The 21,351-nt window shown below is 36.4% G+C and overlaps 1 protein-coding gene across 2 annotated transcripts in view; it reads right to left on the reverse strand.

Moving 5' to 3' along the window:
* The window catches only part of esr1.L (estrogen receptor 1 L homeolog), a 118,047-nt gene that overhangs the window by 43,312 nt on the left and 53,384 nt on the right, over positions 1–21,351 (reverse strand). For both annotated transcript variants that reach the window (XM_041562111.1, NM_001089617.1), the window contains 2 exon segments: positions 16,960–17,150; positions 2,852–2,968 (listed from right to left, as the gene is read on the reverse strand). In XM_041562111.1, the coding sequence (XP_041418045.1) occupies positions 2,852–2,968; positions 16,960–17,150 (308 nt within the window).

The following is a 21,351-nucleotide window of genomic DNA, read 5'->3' on the forward strand; positions in this document are numbered from 1 at the left end:
TTTAGGTCTATGAAGTGGAACTGGTTAGCCAGAAAGATAAACATTCTTCATTTATGTTTAATACCTTTATTCCCTTAGTAATATCTGCCTGATTTGATTTTAACAAACATAGCATCAATCTATATTTCTAATATTTTACCAGAAAACTCAACCTAACTCCCATCAATGAATTTGGCTAATTTACTAATAATTAAACTAAAAAAAAAATCAGATAAAAAAAAAACTTTTTATGAATACCTCAAATTTTTATTGTGTTTTCGAGAAAAACCAGTGTCAAACACCTGAAAATTGTAACCGCAGAAAACATCTTCAAATGATTAAAGGGACCTTTGCCAACTGACATTTACATGAATTCATCAGGTTTAAGCTGTGGTATTTTAGGATTCAGATATTTTGTTGCTTTGAGGCATAATAAATCTCTAAAAATTCAAGTTTTTTTCTTTTATTTAGTGAAAAATGTTAGCGAATTTTTAGAGAAAACAAAACTTGACCTTTAATAAATAGACCCCTATGTGTTTAAATTCTTATTTTGTTCTTGTAGATTTTAGGTATGGAGTTCTGTATTATGCATCCAGAAAATCCCTCTTACTTACCATACTAAATAATTGATCTTACTAGTTGAATTGATATTAATAGTAGCACTAGTATGAGTACTATTCTACTCAACCCAAAAAACTCCCACTTTTAAAAAATAAATTAAACATTTAAACAAAGCTAATGAAGACTGCTTTTAATTGCAATTAGTTTTGCAATATATTTAAAACCATAAGAAAATGTTGGATTACCATTACCAAACATTGTAAAGTTTCTTAGAATTATATTTTCTTTCTTTAGGCAATGTCTTTGGGTTTATACAGTATACTCTTTATAGGTGTTATTCTCATTTGCCTTATTTAATCAGCTATTCCTTCTACAGAATAAGGTACAACGTTCATTGTATATTTCAAGCAACCTTTACTTTAGAGTTTGATGTGTTATGAAAATATCAGGTATAAATAATATTTGCTAGTAATCATTTTTGCTAGTAATCATTTTTTGTTCTTATCCATGCTGGCAAACGCATGCATGAGTTTCTGCTATTGGCTATAACAGCCTTGCTCTGTACTTCAAAGGTAAATGCCATAGCACAAAGCAGTTTAGGCAAATTTAGATAAGAACATGCTAATGCCAAGTGTTAACTCCCATCTAGGCTTTGGCATTTTGAACCAGTGCCACTTGCTCCCTCCCTCAGTTAAGTGGTGATGTGGGATTACGTGAGATCTATCATGATTTAATATATGATAAATGGGAAATTGTTCATCTCTCTACTTAGATGCTAGCAATATTTTGGTTGGCTCTTGTAGGAGACACATTGCTGGCAATGTCTTATCAGGTCCTAGCCAAGTGGATGAGCCACTGGTCTACATTTCTGCATTCATCAAGCTAGAAAGCTGTCAGGCTCACTGGGAAGATTATCTTGAACATGACACATGAAAGCTGAAGACAGTATATTTCAGCAAAGTCCTTGTAAGATTAGGTTTATTTGCTTAATACAAGATATTTGCACTTTCCCAACCTTCTCAGTATATTAGAAACTTCCTGCATGTTCCCTGGGGGAAAATATCCACTACTAAAGAGTTTATTATTGGTAAAAAAAAACCTATTAGTGCATAACTTAGGATAATATAGGATTGGAATGTTTCTTTTGTCTTTTAAAGTCTGTTTGTTTTAACTCTATGCTGGTTCTGCTTGTTGTACCCAAATAAAAGAATTCAAAATTTCAATAAAGTTAGTTTGCAGCTCTCTAATCTGTAAGTCAGTCAGCAACTTGATTGGGAGCCATGTGAGATATAACTGTTCAGATAGTTTGCTTTTGATCCTAACAGGGATGCACGAATTCTGGATTCAGTCTAGGATTCGGCAAAAACCAAGCTGTGCTAAATGTGCTAAATATACACAAACTCCCAAATGTCATAAAAGGCACTAAGTTTTCAGAGGTGCAAAAACCAATAAAATGTATGCTTTAAAACAGGTGACCAGTAAGTGTTACCTGCTGGTTGGCTGGTATGGGTTACTGGATACTGCTCCATGACACACTCATATATGAACACTGGGCAAATTTGAACCTGGGAAGCAACCCTTAGCAACCAATCAAGGATTAGCATGTTTCAACCAGCTGTATTAATTACACGATTACTAAAAGTAATTATCTGATTGGTTGCCATGGGTTACAGTCCAGCAGCAAATTTGCCCACCGTTTATAAATGACCCCCAGTGTCTTTTATTACATAACCTCACATGAATAAAGCAATTGTCTGTCCATACACTAAATAATTCAGTAGAATACTTAATAAATGTGTGATTAAATAATTCAATATCTATACTAAAAAGCAGGTAGCCTTTCCCCTAAAATCAAACTTACCTTTTCCCACACACAATATAACCTAAACTATTTCTACTAATCACCCCCCCTTGCTCACCCACTCCCCACTAATCATTTTCCAGTAAACAACCAGGAATGAGCCAAAGACAAACACCCAGGAACAGAGATGGATTGGTGGACTGGTATAAGCTTTGGGCACTGGAATGGATGAGAGAAAAGAAGAGTAGAAATGCTAAAGCCAAATTTTTCAAGTGATTTTATTAAAAATATAATATAATAAATAAAAAAATTGATGGGAGTTTAGTCTAGCTTGGTAAAATAAAAAGATTCGACAAATTCCAGTTTTAGTAAATAACCACCCCTAATGAAAAAATGACTAAATTGCTGTGTTCATAACTTAGCTATATTTAAAGCATGCAGGTCACAAGGTTTTAATGGAATAGATATTCATACTCATTAGTGTTGTTTTCAATGCTTTTTGGTACATACCCCCTTTCATCATCCCTACTTCATAGCATTTTCGCAGTCGGCAGGCTTGGCAGCTCTTTCTTCTGTTCTTGTCTATAGTGCACTGATTGGTCGCGGGACACATATAGTCATTATGTCCTGTAATAGAAAAAAAGCCTGTAGTAGTAACTGTCTTTAAATCAAGGAAAATTGTGTGAAAACACAAAATTTCACCAAATGCATTGGAGTTAATGGGACAGTGAAATTACATTGTGATTAGAGCATTTGTCTCTGCCATATGATATACATTGTCCTACATTGTTAGAGATATTCCTTTCCATTAAGCTACAACTGCTTTTCATAGGCTCTTCAATGCTTGCTTGTTGCCAATTTCTTCCAAGTATGGCACCAACTTCTCCATCAATATTGTACAGGTATAGGATCCCTTATCCGGAAACCGGCTATCCAGAAAGCTCAGATTACGGAATGGCTCCCATAGACTCCCTTTTACTCCCATAGACTCCATTTTATCCAAATAATCCAAAATGATTTCCTTTTTCTCTGTAATAATAAAACAGTAGCTTGTACTTGATATAATTAATCCTTATTGGAACCAAAACCAGCCTATTGGGTTTATTTAATGTTTAAATGATTTCTAGTAGACCTAAGGCATGAAGACCCAAATTACGGAAAGATCTGTTAACCGGAAAACCCCAGGTCCCGAGCATTCTGGATAACAGGTACCATATAAATATCATTTTCACAGTAGCCCAGGCCAGAAATTCTCAACAAATTGTGCAACAGAACATATTTTTTTTTCAGCAAAACAGAATATTCAGATTCACCAAAAAATGTTGCTGGTGAAAAAGTTAAGACATTTAAGTATGAAAATAATATAGGAAAAAAGGAAACAATGTTAATATTGCTGTTGCTCTATTTACTGTGCCTATGAAACAATAAACATCATTTTATAGAGAGTTCTGCAACATTCCTCATATTGCATAATGCACATCAACCAATCAGAGAGTAGCATTGACGGGTCACCTTTTTGAAAACATCGTCTGATTCTTGTCATGGGTTAATGTGAGTGAGGGGGTATAAGAAGGGGCCACTGTGTGGTATTTTACATCTAGAGATTGAAAGAGAAAACATACTCCCCTGAAGCTCACTCGGTTATGCTTATATAGAAAGGGTACATAATCAGTATTTGAAGTTCCAGATATAAATTAAAATTTAAATGCATTTTTTGAACAGAAACATACCTGATTCAACATACTGAAAGAAACCTGTGATACCCTATCTCTGTACATAGGCACCAGTTCCTCATCCCCCTTAAGATTACAGGGTATGCAATCCCTCCCTTATCTTGTTCCTTTAAGAAGTAATGTTATTTGGGACTTGAAGTCCCTCTGCTATTCATATTGGGTGGTACACAGATTCTCTGGAAAACAGAGGGGCTTCAAGCTCCAGAATCCATCAGTTTACAATGGAACAAGATATGGGTGAGGATGCCTTACTTTGTGTGCCTAAGAGTTATTGTGGTGTCACGGTCAGCACCCTAAACCAGAAGTAATGCCAAGCTCCCTGGTCTGGGCTTGGCTTCACCAGTAGTGTGACCGCCTTTGGCTTCGGGAGGAGCCCTCAGCGTACTCAGATGCCACCTGGACTTTTCGAGAGGAGCAAGGCGAGGAGTTCTTGCAAGCAAAGGGGCACGACAGTTAAAAGTCAGTTAGGCCGAAGGTCGCGGTACAACAGGATAAGACAGAATCGTAGTCAGGCAGGCTGGGTCGAGGCAGGCGGAAAACTAGGATCATGAGGCAAGCGGAAAACTAGGATCATCAGGCAGGCAAAGGGTCAAACCGGGTAATCAATCAGAATAGGACCAGGCAGAAGGAGTAGTCAAAATACAGGCTGGGTCGGAGTAGAGATATCAGAATGGTCAAAAACAGGCAAGGTCACAACAGGAGATCAATAACAAACAGGAACAGATGCACAAGGCTCAAAGGCACCAGGAAAACTAGTCCTATCACGGGCAAAGAATCCAATGTAATGGGCCTTTAAATACCCAGAATGCTTCGCGCCATTGCGCACTGACGTCACACGTCAGCGCACCTGCGCCTATAAAAATAGCAGAGGCGCGCCGCGCGCCTCCTTAGTTCATGGCGCATCAGGGAGAGAAAACCGGCGTGGCGGGCGTCCCTGCCAAGAGCGCGACGGGCGTCCCCGCCGGCCCGCTAGACCACCAGGGTATGTAGTTTTTATTACATGTGGCTTCCCCCCCAATTAGTTAAATCAAGTATGTTTGTGTAGAAAAAAGGATTCATTTTGTATTCTGCACTTTATGTAATAAAAGCATTCCACTAAAAATGTCATAACTTCTATGCAAGATAAAGCAGTATTGGATAGCGTCAGTCACCCATGTGACCTTAAAGGACCCAACCCCTATTTATTAATATCCCCCAACCCCTACCCTACATAGACCCCCCTCCCTGCTCCCCCTAGCCTAGGTGTTACACTGGGTAAATGGCTCTAACTCTTTACTTACCCCTCGTTGCAGATTCAGAGTTCACGAGCACCATCTTCTTCTCATCGGAAATCTTCAGGAAGACATCGGCGTATCAGCACACGTGCCGTTTTCCTGCAATCTTTTGGTTCCGAACAACTGTGCATGTGCCGAAAGCCACGGAAATTGCCAAAGTGCCAGAAGAAGACCCGAAGATTACCAAAGAGAAGAAGATGGCGAACAAGTATCAGCTGCACCTTTTACACCTATTCTGCTTAAGAAATGCAAGGTCTTTGTTATCAATAAAGAAATAAACAGGGGCCTATGAGTGCATTTAATACATCTCTGCCAATAAATAACTCTGTGAGTGCTTTTATCAAGCTATTAAGCCATTGGAAATGATGGAAATCATTCCTTTTCTGTTATAAGCCTCTGCAACGGCAATTATGTGTAATTTGAGGGAGAAAAATATCAAAATTAAATGGATTTTAAATATATCTATCCATTAACTTTCTTAACCCCCAAATTATCATAATGTCTAGACAAAGTAGTATAACTATGAAGAGAAATTAAGTAACACATACTTAGATTTGAATGCCCATTATAGAGTACATTATTGTCAATTATAAGTTTTAAAGTGATTATTATTATTATTATTATTATTTATATAGTGCCATTATCTCCAGCAGTGCTTTACAGAGTGAGGAAATGTAACAGTTTACATATACAGACACTTCACCAATATAGATGCACAGTTATATTTGCATTTATTTGCATATTATTAAGAGACAGTAGTAGGGCCCTGATCACTTCAATAAATTCTGTGATAAAATACAATATTATTCAATGTCTGTGTTCTATCCTTGTTGGCTCCCAAGAAACCGTTCGCCTCTGGATCTAAATCTGGCAGCTGTCAAACATTCAAAGGAAGAGTCATCACTCCATAGCTCAGAAGAAGACAACAAAAAAAAGTAGATAATAGTATAAGTATAATATAGTCTAATATTTCTCAAAGAACAAAAGGGTATGTTTTTATACAGTATCAAAATCTGCGAATTATGAGAAATAATGTACAGGTATGAAATACATTATCCAGAAACCCATTATCCAGAAAGCTCCAATAATGTAATAATAAAACAGTACCTTGTACTTGATTCAAACCAAGATATAATTAATCCTTATTGGAAGCAAAACCAGCCTATTGGGTTTATTTACATGATTTTCTAGTAGATTTAAGGTATGAAGATCCAAATTGTGGAAAGATTCATTATCTGGAAAACTCCAGGTCCCGAGCATTCTGGATAACAGGTTCCATACCTGTACTGGATCTCATCTGCCACTTAACTGCTAAGATTGCTGAATTGTCCAGATCAACCTACAGGGATGAGCATCCTGGATGGAATTAATTGGCTTGTGAATCCTTGATGGAGAAGAAGCTGGTGGTATATATATATATATATATATATATATATATATATAGCCCTGTGAAATAAACTAATGTTTAAAAATGGATTATAATGCTCCTTTAATGATTCAGAGGGGTGTAAGAGCTTATTGCTGTTGCGTTCCAACACTATACAGAACAGAATGGTGTTCAGTACTTACAGCAGTCAAACACATTCTCATGGATTGAAACAGTTTTGATAAATGACTTAAACAGATAAATTCATTTCTGAGTGTCAGGAAAATCCTCCAGGAAGTTTTACTAAATGCATTGCTGAAAATCCTTGAGAATTCCCAAGATCAAATTTTTATTCCTGCCCCAAAACTTAACAATGAAATTAGGTAATAACTTGTCCTACAGAGGAAACAATTGCTAGTTTTTTTCCCAATGACTTAGAAACAGACAGAGTTTGTCAAAATAAATGACCTATTTGTAGTGGGCAACTCTCCAGGGATTGTTTTAACTAATGTGTTAGCTACCCAGTTTACAAATTAAAAGGAAAAACAAATAAATAAAATAAATAAAAAGTCCATCCACAGCCACATGGCTGATTGTAATCTAATTTTAAGGCTTGGCGAAGTACAGGGATATTTCTTATTTTATCTGATTCTTATAAATCCCAATTCATTTACAAGGCTGGCATCTGATCAATCCCACATCTGTATGAAACAAGCTCTTAACTAGCTAAGCACATGAAGATTCATACTCCCAGGCAAATAGTCACACCATTACAATTGTTTCATCCTTTCTTGAAAATTTTATGCTGAAAAAAATACAGTTTAACATGTTAACATAATAGTGTCCTAGCAGCAAACATTTCTTAAATGTTTTCTTTTTCAACATTAGTTAAATGACTAGGACTTGTGCTGAACATACTTTTGCCTATTGTTCACTGAAATGATTTTATTTTAAATAGCTGCTTATTATCCAAAAGCTTAACAACGGGAGGGGTTTGTTTATACAGAGAGCTTCACAGTAAACTGGATCAGTTTAATACTTTTCATTTTTGTCCTGTTTAATGCGAGAAATAACAAAAAGGTAGAAAAACAGATTATAGATAGATAGATGAGATGGATAGATTAGATAGATAGATACTGTAAATGGGTTTTGCACAATTCAAAGGAAATCTATAACCTTTAAAGATCTGGATAACTGATTGCCACCATTTTTTGTTAACAGATGATGACCTTTTATTTTGATTCAATTTGAATATGCAAATAATGGTTTTGTTTGGTATTCAAATGAATCCAAACATTATGGATTAATTTTTTTCCCTAATGAAAAAAGCTTTTGCTCAACTGGGATAGCTCTGACTTCACATTTTTCATGATCCTATTGAGGCAAAATCCCTGAAACATCTGGTCAGAGAAACATAAGGGTTTCCATCACCTATCCTACTAGATTCCCATATATTTGCTCTGACAAATGTGGAGAATGTACTCCTATCAATCTTACATAAGACATTACAAATCACAAGGAGTTATGTCACCATATTGAAGGTTTGTGATCACAGCCCCCACTTAATGGTTTAAAAATTAGTGGCAATCACAAATTTCCCTTTTTTGTTGATACAGGAGCAGTGACCAGCTCCATGTTGTAGCCCCCACCCTTCCCAGCTATAGTCAGGTGATCCCAGTGGTGGCCAATAAAAGGGCAACCCTCTCTGGGAGTTTTAACCTTGAAAGCAAGGAAGTTGACGGTAAAAATGTGTACTTGTGTAAAATTTAAACGAAGCAGTAGAATTCTTAAAGTGAGTGTAAGACTGGTCAGACTAGGGATGACTTTGACATAGTTAGCCAGCTTGAATATATTACAATAGCTGGACAAACAATCCCTGTTTTGTTTAAAGGCTAAGGCATTTTTTGGTAGCCAAAGACAAACTTGTCTCAGTATCAATATATTGATGAGTGCGGAAGACCTATTGTATTTGTCTATATGAAATTTTTGATCACAGCCTCATTGCACTCCAACTTAATAGTTTAAAAATTAGGGCGAGAACAACTTTCCCTTTTTTGATACATAAAAGATTACAGTTTTAGGTTTATTCCTGAATATCTTGGTAAATGAATGAGATGCTTTGTGGCTGCCACACACATTTTACATTGATCCCAAAGGGGCATGTTCTTTTAGCTTTTTTAAGCTGAAAAAGGACACAAAGATGACATACACCCCATTCCTGGTCTTCTGCTTTCTTCATAACAACTCCTGGCACTAGAGATAAATCAAGGACAAACAGATAAGCAAATTATTGACAGTCTGAATGCATAATTTATAAATTAAATAGAAAGTAAAAATATTCACTTCAACTGTAAAAATATAAGGATATTACATGTCACCAAGGAATTACATGACCAAATATAGAAATAAGTTTGAAGGATACAGTATGTGATTTTATACAGATCTTGGAAGTCCAAGGTAACTTCTATAATACATATTAAAAATAAGAGGTATGCCATATGGTATCATAAGTACCATGTACAGTACAAGGATATATTTTACCGGCTATTTCCCGCTCTTGCTTAGGTTATAGGTTAAACATATAAAATGGACAGTAACTTTTGCATTATAAAATAGAAGTGATATGTGATTAGAAAGGATAACCATTTTTAACTGCATGATCATCTTTTTCCTTCTTCAGCCTCTGTTAAGCTTTAGTTGACCCTGGCAACATGCTATGACACAATCCAATTTCCCCCTTCTAGACACCTGTTAGAACAATATTTTCAATTAAGCCATCGCAATAAAGCATCTATTTTTTTTATGTTCACAGCTTGTGCTAAGAAGATTACTGTTATGAACTGTAACTGCTTTGCAATGTCAGGCATCTACTTTTAATAGACACTGCAGTAAAAGATTAAGACAATGGGGGAGGTCTCCTTGTTTGGATCTTGGATGTAAAACTCTGTAACTGTTCTTTGATGCTGAAGTCTCCCCCAGAAAGGATTAAAGCCTTCTTACAAACAAGCTAGATAAATGATGAAAAACTCACATGTTGTGCCAATTCATTACAGCGAACAACTTGTACAAAGGTAATTGAATCACACAGTGACAAATGTTTTATTTTTTTTTCCACAGTATCCAATTTTATGTAATTATTGGTTTTACCAGAATTCGATGCAGCAGGGGGACAAAAACCACATACCTATACGCACTATATGTACGTACTATATACTCCAGCAGTATACCACTACATGTCTACAGTTCTGTACATGAATACAATAATTCCAACATCCAAAATATGTATATTTCAGGAGTGATTGATTATCAAAGCAAGGCTTTAAAGTATTCATCTATATTTTCTTGATAACTTACTCTGCCTCTGATACCCTATATATATATATATATATATAATGCAGTATGCAATATGGCAGATGCTGCTTATATTGCTCTACACAAATATGCACATAGATGTCTGTCTAACCAATACAAAAAGGGTAATATTATGTAATATAATCATAGAAACACGATAAAGGAACAGTAATATCAAAAAATGAAAGTATTATTAAAATATAATGTATAGTTTCCCGCACTGGTAAAAGTTGTGTGTTGGCTTCCTAATGACCAGTGTCGGACTGGGACACCAAGGGCCCACCCAAAAACCTTTGGCGCCCACCAATTAATCTTAGAAAAGGGGCCTATTCTCAGTACTATTATTCTTCCTCTCCTCACTCAACCTCTATTCTCCTACTCTCTTTTCTTTACATAGTCTTTACTATACTTTATTTATTCCATCTATTTAGCCTCTTTGTTCTCATAGAAATAAGGAATGGCCATGAAATAGGCCAAATGTCTAGCAGCCTGAGGGCCCACTGACACCTTGGCCCACCGGGACTTTTCCTGGTATCCCGGTGGGCCAGTCCGACACTGCTAATGACTGCTGTAGTTTATATAAACAAACTGCGGTATTGCCATGGGGACAGCTATTCAAGCTGAAAAAGGATCTTCTTCTTAGATGGTTTTGTTGAGACAGACCTAAAATTAACCTCACAATTACTGCAATTGCTTTGGCCTAAATCTGTCTAAGCTTATCTGAAAGAATTCTAGACAAATTACACTATTTTGCCTTAATTGAGCCTCTAGTAAACATATCAGAGATTTTTTTATCGAGTGCTTATGAACATCTATGATGTTAAATAGAATGTAGAAGCTTTGCAACTTATTTTCATCCTTTTGTTTCCTCTGATGCTGTGATGAGGTTTTGTCCATTCTGAATCAATGCCATAGTTTTATTTATAGTCAAGCATCCAGATGTTTTCATGGGAAAATAGTAGTGAATGTCCATATCCCTTTTAATTGCATGATACTAAGCAATTATATAGATGCATTCTTGCCAAGTGGATTTTTTGCTTGTTATAACAAGGAAGTGTGGTTGCACATAGAAAACTGGACATATTCATGAAGTGTGCTTCTCCTCATGGTCATAATAGGTTTTTAATCTGCATAAAAGGGCCAGAGGGATAATGGCATGGAACCCATGTAAATATTAAGGGAGTTAGGATTCACTGAACAAAACAAGAGTAAACATAACCAGAAAGTGAATGGTTGGTATCCAGGAAAAGGCAAACAAAGGCTCAGTACAAAGTAACAACATATATGTGGCACCCATAGGCTACAGGAAGCCTTGTTCTATAGTCAAGCCCAAAAATAGATACACAGTTTCTATGTAGATGTAAGATGTATAGGTAGCAGATATTATTATAGCGGCAGATTTTCAAAATGTGAATTTAGAGATTAATAAACAGAACTCACCATTTGACAAATATGGTTCTAAAATAACACAACGTGAAGGTGTTTTTATTTATTAATCTCCAAACTCACATGTCGATAAATCTGCCCCTAAGTAACAAGTATCCCCGGGGTTTTTAGCCTAAATAGGCATGGGTCTAGATAAGCATATTCACATATACAGTAAATACATTGTGGAACAGTAACAAAAAATACCTAGGGAAGACATGCCCTTCCTAGAATGCTCTATGAGAAAGATAACATGTGGGGAATATGAGATGCTGTGTTAACTCAGGCTAAAAAGTCAGTACAGATGCTGAGCTATCACCTATGAGAAGAAAATTATTTAACCAGGAAATGAAGCAAAATGCTGCAGGTTGGAGAGCAGAGGAGGAAAGACAAGAACCATGAGTAAAATATTCATAGTTACTAGATTGATTGGTCTTAAGACTGACTGAGGCACTGTCAACGAGCAGGTTTGCTAGGAATTCAGACTGTCAGTCAACCAATCTATTCTAGAATACACTTCTGCTGTTTGGAAAAGTTCTGTGTCATGTAGAAAACCCTGCTGTGAATAAAACACGGACAAACGCATGTTTGAAACTACATTGGGCTTTGCTTACTCTTACTTAAAATATATATTGCCTCTTCTTTCATTGGAGTGAACCCCCCCCCCAATATTTACTACTCAATACAATTATTTTATGGTGCAATTGTACACAAGGAATCCAAGAATTTGGTCTTTATGTATGAATGAGTACCTGCAAGGGACCTGGACTAAAAATGTAGTTAAAAGGGAAATATATTCTGCATGCATTTTATTTAATTGCCTTTCCTTAGAAAATGTATACATGTATGAATGTAAGACCTGTAATAAGGGGTATAGTTTCCCTTAAAGTGAGTATATTTAAAGGGGAATCATGCCTTAAAAGAGACATACGGACAATACAGACTAATAAATTCACGTGTTAAGTTAGTCTGCATATGATACCGATGTACATTAGATGGGAGGTCTTGTAGGGTTTTGTAAAAGCTGTTTTTCTTAATGGGAGCTTTATTCTGTATTTCCTATTAGATCTTTGTTCTGATTGCTGCCACAGGTAACAGCAATATAAACACCTGTATTATACAAATAAACAAGGGAATCTGCTGTTCTATTAAAGGTTTTGGCCAGATAACACAGGTCAGGCGTAAATTTGATCTTAGGGCACAGCTAGGCATAAGGCAAAAGACTAACCACTGAACGAGAAGGGTATAGAGGTCAGGGTTTTTGATGCTTAAAAAGAGTGTGTTCTGCAACAAAGCATCAATTGATATTTTATTCATGTCCAGTTTTACACAAATTTTAGCATTAGTCCTCATCTCTGAAGAACGTACCACAGAACTATTTACTCTCTCTGCAAGGAGCTCCGGCTTCTTTTTCTTAGCGCTTCCCAATAAACTGGTAAAATTTTACTAAGCTCTGTCCCACCCCATAATGACTAAGGCTATTAATATCCAGTGATAACCTCTCTCTAATTAAGAGAACAAAATAAGACAAAAGGTTTTTGACTTAAATTGTAATGTCTCGTTTTCTGCGTATGATTGCATAATATTTCAATTTTTTATAAGCACTGAGGTTTCATTTTCTCAAAGGCTTTTTTCAACTACTCTTTATTGCTGTTGAGAACTTGTTTTTTATGGAACCAACTCCAAACTTCTGCATGGTGTTAATAGACCAGGCAACACACAGGACAACATGTACAAAGTAATCCCTGTCAATCTGAAAGATAAGCATTTGGGTGAAAAAGATAAAAATAGATTACAGGTATGGGACCTGTTATCCAGAATGCTCGGGACCTGGGGCTTTCTGAATAATGGATCTTTCTCTAATTTGAATCTTCATACCTTAAGTCTACTAGAAAATCATGTAAATATTAAATAAACCCAATAGGCTGGTTTTGCTTCCAGTAAGGACTAATTATATTTTAGTTGGGGTCAAGTACAAGGTATTGTTTTATTATTACAGCATTTTTTTTTACAAATTTGGATTATTTGGATAAAATGGAGTATATGGAAGATGGCCTTTCTGTAATTTGGAGCTTTCTGGACAATGGCTCTCCAGCAAACGAATCCCATACCTGTACTGCATTTGGCATCTTCTTATTAAAACAGAAGCACACGTATATAATCTATATAAATTTCCATTCTCTAGATAGCAGAAATGTTGCTAATGTAATGATATAGATCTTAGTGAACTTGCAGTAGTGCTGAGGACCACTGAGAAAATATTCACCCAGTGATGCTCAAACTTCTGGTAACTTCCTGTTTTCATATGCCCATGCTCTAAATTCCTAGTTTATAAATATAGCAAGCAATTATGCTTCAACAAACCCGATACACAATACTGTTATTTGATAAATACATTAAATAAATGGAAATTTTTTATATGAGTTTCCAGGATGTTTGGCTCTGTACTCATTACAACTGGAAAAACATAGCTGTGTTTGAAAATAGCTAATTATATCACTTTGGTAAATGGAAATCTTGTTGGCTGCATTATCCAAAAAACAATATTATGGGGCACATTTACTATAAGTCGAATATCGAGGGTTAATTAACCCACTTGAGAAAGGGCTAAGCCCGAAACATGTCGTGTGATTTGTAGTCAATAAAATATTTTTCTAGCAGTAACTGCTATTTGAGTGCTCTCCTCTATACTGCAGAATTTTGAGTCTACATAGCATTGCTGTAATCCTTTGCTGAGGATCCAAGCATTGAGGAATTATCCCCTGCACGGCTGAGCGTAAGAACAAATTATTTTTTGTATATAAGGATCAAGCATTTAAAGGTTAAGAAGGATGGAATTCTTGCTTCAGACCCAGTCTGGCTATGGCTTGCATATGTATATACAAGTTCCTGTGCATTTAGTTAGTACAGCTGGGAGCAAGATTTAAAATTTAAGAATCAAGATACTAGAATCCCCAAGATTCAGAAATATGAAGGAGAAGAGAGGAGAGGGGACTGAGGCAGTGCCTGTCTTGGGCTTAAATACTACAGAAATATAAGCAGTTCCTTGGGCAAGGCCCTACATACATTCTTTTTAGCAGATTTATGGGAGGAACTAGATCAATCAGTCTTTGGTTTCTAATGAAATAATCCAGAATTAAAATTTCCATCAAGATAGCAAAGATTTGGTGGATGATTTTTAAAGGGTCTTCCACAAAGGACTTGAAACACTCTTAAGAGATTCTAAAGAAAGTTCAGTTGAGGAGGTCACCTCAAGAAGGCATCATACTAAGTCAAAATGGTCTCAAATGTTCTCAGTAGGATGTGCATTCATTGACACTTTGTGGAGTTTCTAGTTGGCTTATAGTTCATAAACAGGCTGCTTTGTGGGTAAAAAGGAATAAAAAAAAGTATCACTTAAGATATGCTCTTGGACCAAGATCATTTTCACTTTTTCAGCAGTCTGTGGAAGAGGAAATGAGAGCTAAGTCACTCTCATCTTTATAGCACCTTTCTTATGAAAGGATTTCAAGACCTATTATTGAATATTGAAGGCAAAATCTAAGATTTCTCAACAACAGTATGAAAGGCCTTAAACCAGCAATTGCACAGAATGACTGGCTTGTCTTTGAGTAATGAAGTTGTGCAAAGGTTCATCAAGGCTGCTCAGAATCACCATCCAAGACACCAAATATTTTTCCTACATGGGATGCATTTCCTCTTCATTTGAAACTTTAGGAACAGCCTCATCTAAGGTTATTGTGTTCAAACTGAGCTTTTGGTAGGCTAGAACTTAGCTGTTTCTATCAATAATGTTATTTTCAGGCTTTCTTTTTTTTTTTTGCTCCAAAAGTTTCCTCATAGTTTCACAGGTCACAAGATCATCACTTTTTCTCAATTCTTGGAGGAGAGGCCCTGGCATTCCTTAGATGTGAGAAATGAAAAGATACCTTATATTTTATCTTATATTTTATCATAAAAAACCTTCTGTCTCATCCTGTTCTACCTTTAGAAAATATTAAGGCTTTCTTAACTAGCCCCCTTTCTGCATCTTGGGTGAAAAAAGCAGATGGTCTATGAAACAGATTTTCAGACAGACGGCCACTTGAAACCTTATTCATACCGTATTACTCATCATGTAAGTCAGCACTTGCTTCCTTTTCTATTAAAATATTTGTGAGTATGGCTATGTGTTATTTGTCATATAGCTTAATGATTAGTTGAGGGCATATATGTAGGAGGTGTCTTATATGTGTCAGGAGCGCCTGATCCAAGATGACGGCGCCCATGACCCACGTGGATTGACACCGGCGCAATGACGTCACGCTCTTGTGGCGAAATTTGAAGATAAAATCTCTTCCAGGTCATGGGTTCAATGCCCGATTACAGGATTTGTTTTTTGCATTCCTGTGTGCTTTATAATTCGTATGATATTGATTGCTGGACTTTTGACCCTGCCTGAACCTTGACCTTGCTACTAATCTGCCTGCCAATTGATCTCTGCCTGAATATTGACTACGCTTTGTTCCTGAACCCTTGTCTGTATCGTGAACTTGGACTTTGATCTAAAGCTTCCTTCTTGATCCGGACTTCCCCCTGCTGGGCCCCCTGACAATATGGTGTTTTTCTTGTCCCAAGTCTGTCAATATTCTCTCAGTGAGAAGTAGTGCAATTTACTGGTAACACATTTTCATCTTCTTTGCAGTGTTACAAAATTACATTAACATTTTTCTTTGGCATATTTTACTCGACTATCTGGGAACATTAATTTATATCCCAGAGTAATCACTGTCCTTTGTTTACTCTTTGTATCCAGATTAGGACTTTTTTAAAACCTCCCACCCAAATAATTTTTAAAAGGTTTGCTTTGTGAAAGAATGTGTCATTCTAAACAACAATTTGACTGTCTTTTTTTTTCTATTCACCCAAAATATGAATCTGCCATTTCTTGCATTGTTCCATTCATATTGAACAGAATTCTGAAGTAATCACTTTTTTATGTATTTATCAACATTGGGTCATGAGGAAATACGTACGTCTTGATGATGATGATGATGATCATATGTGCTTTGCCTTGTTTCTTCCCTTATTTTTTTCTATTCCTTGTCCTCTATATAGATTTCCTCTCATCAATATTAGTATTTCCCTGCTACTCTCTGTTCACTTATGAAACATGTACTATACACACTTCGCTTCTGTTTTTCCTCTTCTCACTCACCATCTTTAACTTATACTTCTTGCCAGTCCAAAAAAAATGAAGAGTATGAACAGTTTAACACACGTAAAAGACATCATCCAAAATGGTGGCAGGGAACATGATGGCAGGGCTGGATCAGCAGGGGGATTTAAGAAAACACTCATGGATTACCCATGGATAATCACATACTTGTGTGTATGTATATGTAGATATGTCACAATATGTTTAATAAACAGCTAATACTTTTACACAATACAATACTCATAGAGGTAGAATTATAGCATAGCGCTTACCTTGTATGCTTCTTTTAAAAAAAGCTTTGCAACCTTCACAAGACCAGACACCATAATGGTACCCAGATGCATAGTCACTGCAAACAGCACAATATCGGGTTTCCTTTGTAGATTCCATGGATGGAGGGCCCTTATCATTAGCTGATGACATGCGTTCCCTTCCACTCTGCCTTCTGTTGTCTGAACTTGACCTTCAAAACAAAGATCAGAAAATGTAAATATATGCTCTAGAAAATTTTTAAGACAGATGTTACTCCCATTTTGTAATGCAATATGGGCTTTAAACACAGGGATCGTGGCCCTCCCTAATGCTAGAGACGTAAATCTTCCCACCATCTTCCCATCCAAGTGGATGTGATGCGTTGTAAAGACACTCAGTGTTTCTGTAGATATCACATGCCAAAATGTATTACAATGTAGATTAGCAAAGGTGAATATAGAGTGAAATCTGAACATTTGATATGGCATATGTGTTTGTCTTTATGATAGAACCTGTATAAATAAAGAAATCAAGTTGTGTTTCACTGTCAAACATTTAGGGGTAAATTTATCAAAGAGTGAAGTTCCGCCACTAGAGTGAAATTCCGCAGCTCTCAATTCATTTCTATGGGATTTTGAAAGGCGTATTTATCAATGGGTGAAAGTGAAAGTTCACCCTTTGATAAATACGCCTATAAAAATCCCATAGAAATGAATGGAGAGTGGCGGAATTTCACTCTAGTGGCGGAACTTCACTATTAACTTCACTCTTTGATAAATATACCCCTAACTCTTTACAAATACAAACACACAATATACATGGTTTAAACATATTATAATAGACCATGGCCTGTTTGCTCTTATACAGATTAATTGTGTGCAAATGTATAACAAAATCTAATGGAAGTGATGCATGATGATGACGACCTGTTTTAGCTTCAACAGGGTACAAACGTAAGCATACATGCTTACGTTGCCAGCACACAAAATTAATGGAGCTGACTCTTCCTTCGTTACTGTTTCAAAAACCCACAGGATAATGGCACAGACTCAGTCCAATAAAACAAATGTCTGCCAAGATTCAGTTCCAAGGTATAAGGCAAACTCAAAATGAGTTTTAGTAACTATTACAAGCCATGCAGAGTGCAAAAGGTTTGAATTTGTGAATAATCAAGGAGGGTGTCCCTTAGTGCTCATTCTGGAAGCACTTTTGGCCCCAGCTTGAGGAGGCTCAGATAGCCCTGTCCTTGCTGCCTTACTGCCATTCAGCGTTGCATTCAGGGTGCAGTCTGCAGGTTTTTGCACTGCGAAACAGAGTGTTGAGGCCAGCGGCTAATTGCAAAATGCCCCATTGTTGACATACCTCCCATTATTTCTTGAGTTTTAAGTTAATATGTTAAAACAGTACCTATATAATTTACTTTATATTTGTTCTATCTTTGTCTAGGCCCCATCTGATACATTTCCATACTGTTATGCAGAGCTCCTGATGCAGTTGCCTGTTGCGCATTCCAGTCTCAACTACTGAACTCTGTAGCATCTTCAAAGCTTCTCTCACATGTCTCCTTTTTCACGTAGGGGTTATATAATAAATGGTGCAACATTTACTATGGGTATAGTCACATAAAACAACCAATCAATCAGCAGCATTTACTGGTCACCTCACTCCTGTTTAAATGCAAACATTGTATGGTTATTATGGGTGACTGAACCTGCACTTTAATTACATATGGGACATGTTAATAATAATAATAGAGTTCTGAGAAACAACCTTTTCTAGGCAGCGTCTGGGTGGTTTAAACCATCATGACTGGGGGCAGCTGGGAAATTGACCATATGTCTAGCCCCATGTCAGATTTCAAAATTGAATATAACAAAATCTGTTTGCTCTTTTGAAAAGTGGATTTCACTGCAGAACTCTGCTGGAGCAGCACTATTAACTGATGCATTTTGAAAAAAACATGTTTTCCCATGACAGTATCCCTTTAAATGCTCAACAGCATAGTATCCTTGTTTATTTGGAACAGTAAGAAAAAACCTTCAGTGCTGTACTAGGAACACACATTAGCCATATGCTGTATAAAAACACAGTGATGGCTGTGCGAATGCTTTTGCTAATTGTTTCAATTCACATCATTCAGCGAGTCCAACATTATTTATATATTTTTAGCACTGAAAAACAGCTTAAGGAAAAAATATTTGCCAGCATGAATCTAAAAACCAAACATTGCAAAATTGCTTTCAGCCCACACAGCTTTTCTACTTCTATTGGTGCAATGTAAATATTGCTGTTCAAGACAGTTGTTCCTTCAAAATCATTAGTTTTTTTTTTTTAACTAAACCTTAATTTATATATTTGTTTCGAAAAGTTTTTACCATCTGCTAACTTAACTTTTTATACTCCTGTGACTCAATGTGACTCTAGTCTACAGGGTAAAATGTGTCTTTTAATATGAATAGTTTAGAATGGGCTGAATATCTTGAATTAACTAATACCATATCACACAGAACAAAAGAGGTAAATTCCAATGCCTATAATGATTGGACCCCCTCAAGACATCCCTGTGTCATTTATTTTCCATCCTGTGCAAGTTAATGGCTTCTTTGCTTCTTTGATATTTTAAAAATGTAATTTCCTTTGTTTGCATGCTAGTTAAAAACTGGTATTTGAAACCCCAATTATAGCATCCCTAAATGAGCCTTATAATCTGTAAGAGCATTTCTCCCAAACAGCCAATCATTTTGACCCATACAAAAAGGGAAAATATGCTACACAAAATGAAGAACCCACTGTATAGATATAGTATAGGTATGGAACCTGTTATCCAGAATGCTTGGGACCTGGGGTATTCCGGATAATGGATCTGTCTGTAATTTGGATCTTCATACCTTAAGTCTACTAGGAAATCATGTAAAAATTAACTAAACCCAATAGGCTGGTGTTGCTTCCAATAAGGATTCAATATATCTTAGTTTGGATCAAGTACATGGTACTGATTTATTATTACAGAGAAAAGGGAAATCATTTGTAAAAATTTGGATTATTTGGGTAAAATGGAGTCTATGGAGATAGCCTGGTTTCCTTATAACAAATCCTATACCTGTACCAAATATTATATAGCTTACTAGCTTACTTTGTTTGCGACCCGCTGGTTATATTTGCGCAAAGTTGAAACCAATTTTTATCTGTCTGCAAAATGTAATACTCGACCATCCAATAATATCAATGAGGATTGAGACTTATTGTGGCTTTGTGAGGCATTTCTAATATTTTGCTAATATTTTCTTTCTACCACTGGGTTTAAAGGACCTCAGAGCAGGTCAAACAAAAGGGATCATTTATGTTGTGTGCAGGCAGATGTGCAAAAACACTAATGGGTGTGAGAAATCACAATTTAGTGCTCATGCAGAGAGCACTTCTGCCTAGGGACTGGCTGACTATGCACCTCATAGTGGATAAAAGAAATCATGAGATGCAGGGGGGCAGTTACAGTGGGTATGGGCCATCCCTGTCCTTACTGGTTTAGATAGTACAGGGTCTTGTTGCAACCTGTATCAACCACCACTCCTTAACGTGTGCATTTAAATGATGTGAACTTATATGTGCCTCCTCCTGCCCCTCATGAATACAATGCTGTCAAATGCAGGCGGCTCTGTATTCATGGAGCCAACCACAGGGCAATTCATTTAGGTAGAGAGGCAAAATATTGCAGTTTGTGCCAGTGTTTTGCACTTGCACCCTGAGCTCTTGCTAATCAAGTCCTATGACCCATTTAATAAACACAAATGAATTAAGAAGCCCTTTTTGGAGCACAAAGGCTTACAAGAAACTGTTTGAGAATAACATGCAGTCTTCAGACTTGTGTTTAATGAGTAGATTTTCTTTTCACGTGTAATGAGAAATTTCGTTTCAAAAGTCTGAAAAGCAGTTACTCCTAACTTTTAAGCTATTTGGCAAGTCCAATGTCCTTGGTAGATTACAGAGGTGCCAAATTTGAGAAAACTGAAAGCTGGAGTCTTTCAGACAAAACAGCACGTGTTCAGTTAGCTGAAAAAATAGGCACAAATATTCCGAATATTGCAGGAATCCTACGCCTATAATTTCAAGCAATTACATAGTACGTTATAACTTTGCTCATTACAAACAGCACCCTCTTTGTAAATGTGATGGCTGAAGTATAATAAAAGGCTTTCCAGAGTATTACACACATTGTTACAAGGGAAGATTTGTAGTTCCAGTGCCAAATGCACTCGGTAAAGTGTTTCTCTCAAAAAAGACATACAGTGATTTGGTTACTTTTCAACCGACAGCTGCTCTGGTTTTGTGGCTAATATTTCCGTTTATTTCATACAAAAATGAAACACACATTTGATCATGTAATATAGTGTTACAATCAGACGTGTACAATGCCA

The sequence above is a fragment of the Xenopus laevis genome, chromosome 5L (assembly GCF_017654675.1).
Source record: "Xenopus laevis strain J_2021 chromosome 5L, Xenopus_laevis_v10.1, whole genome shotgun sequence".
Classification (NCBI taxonomy): Eukaryota; Metazoa; Chordata; class Amphibia; order Anura; family Pipidae; genus Xenopus; species Xenopus laevis.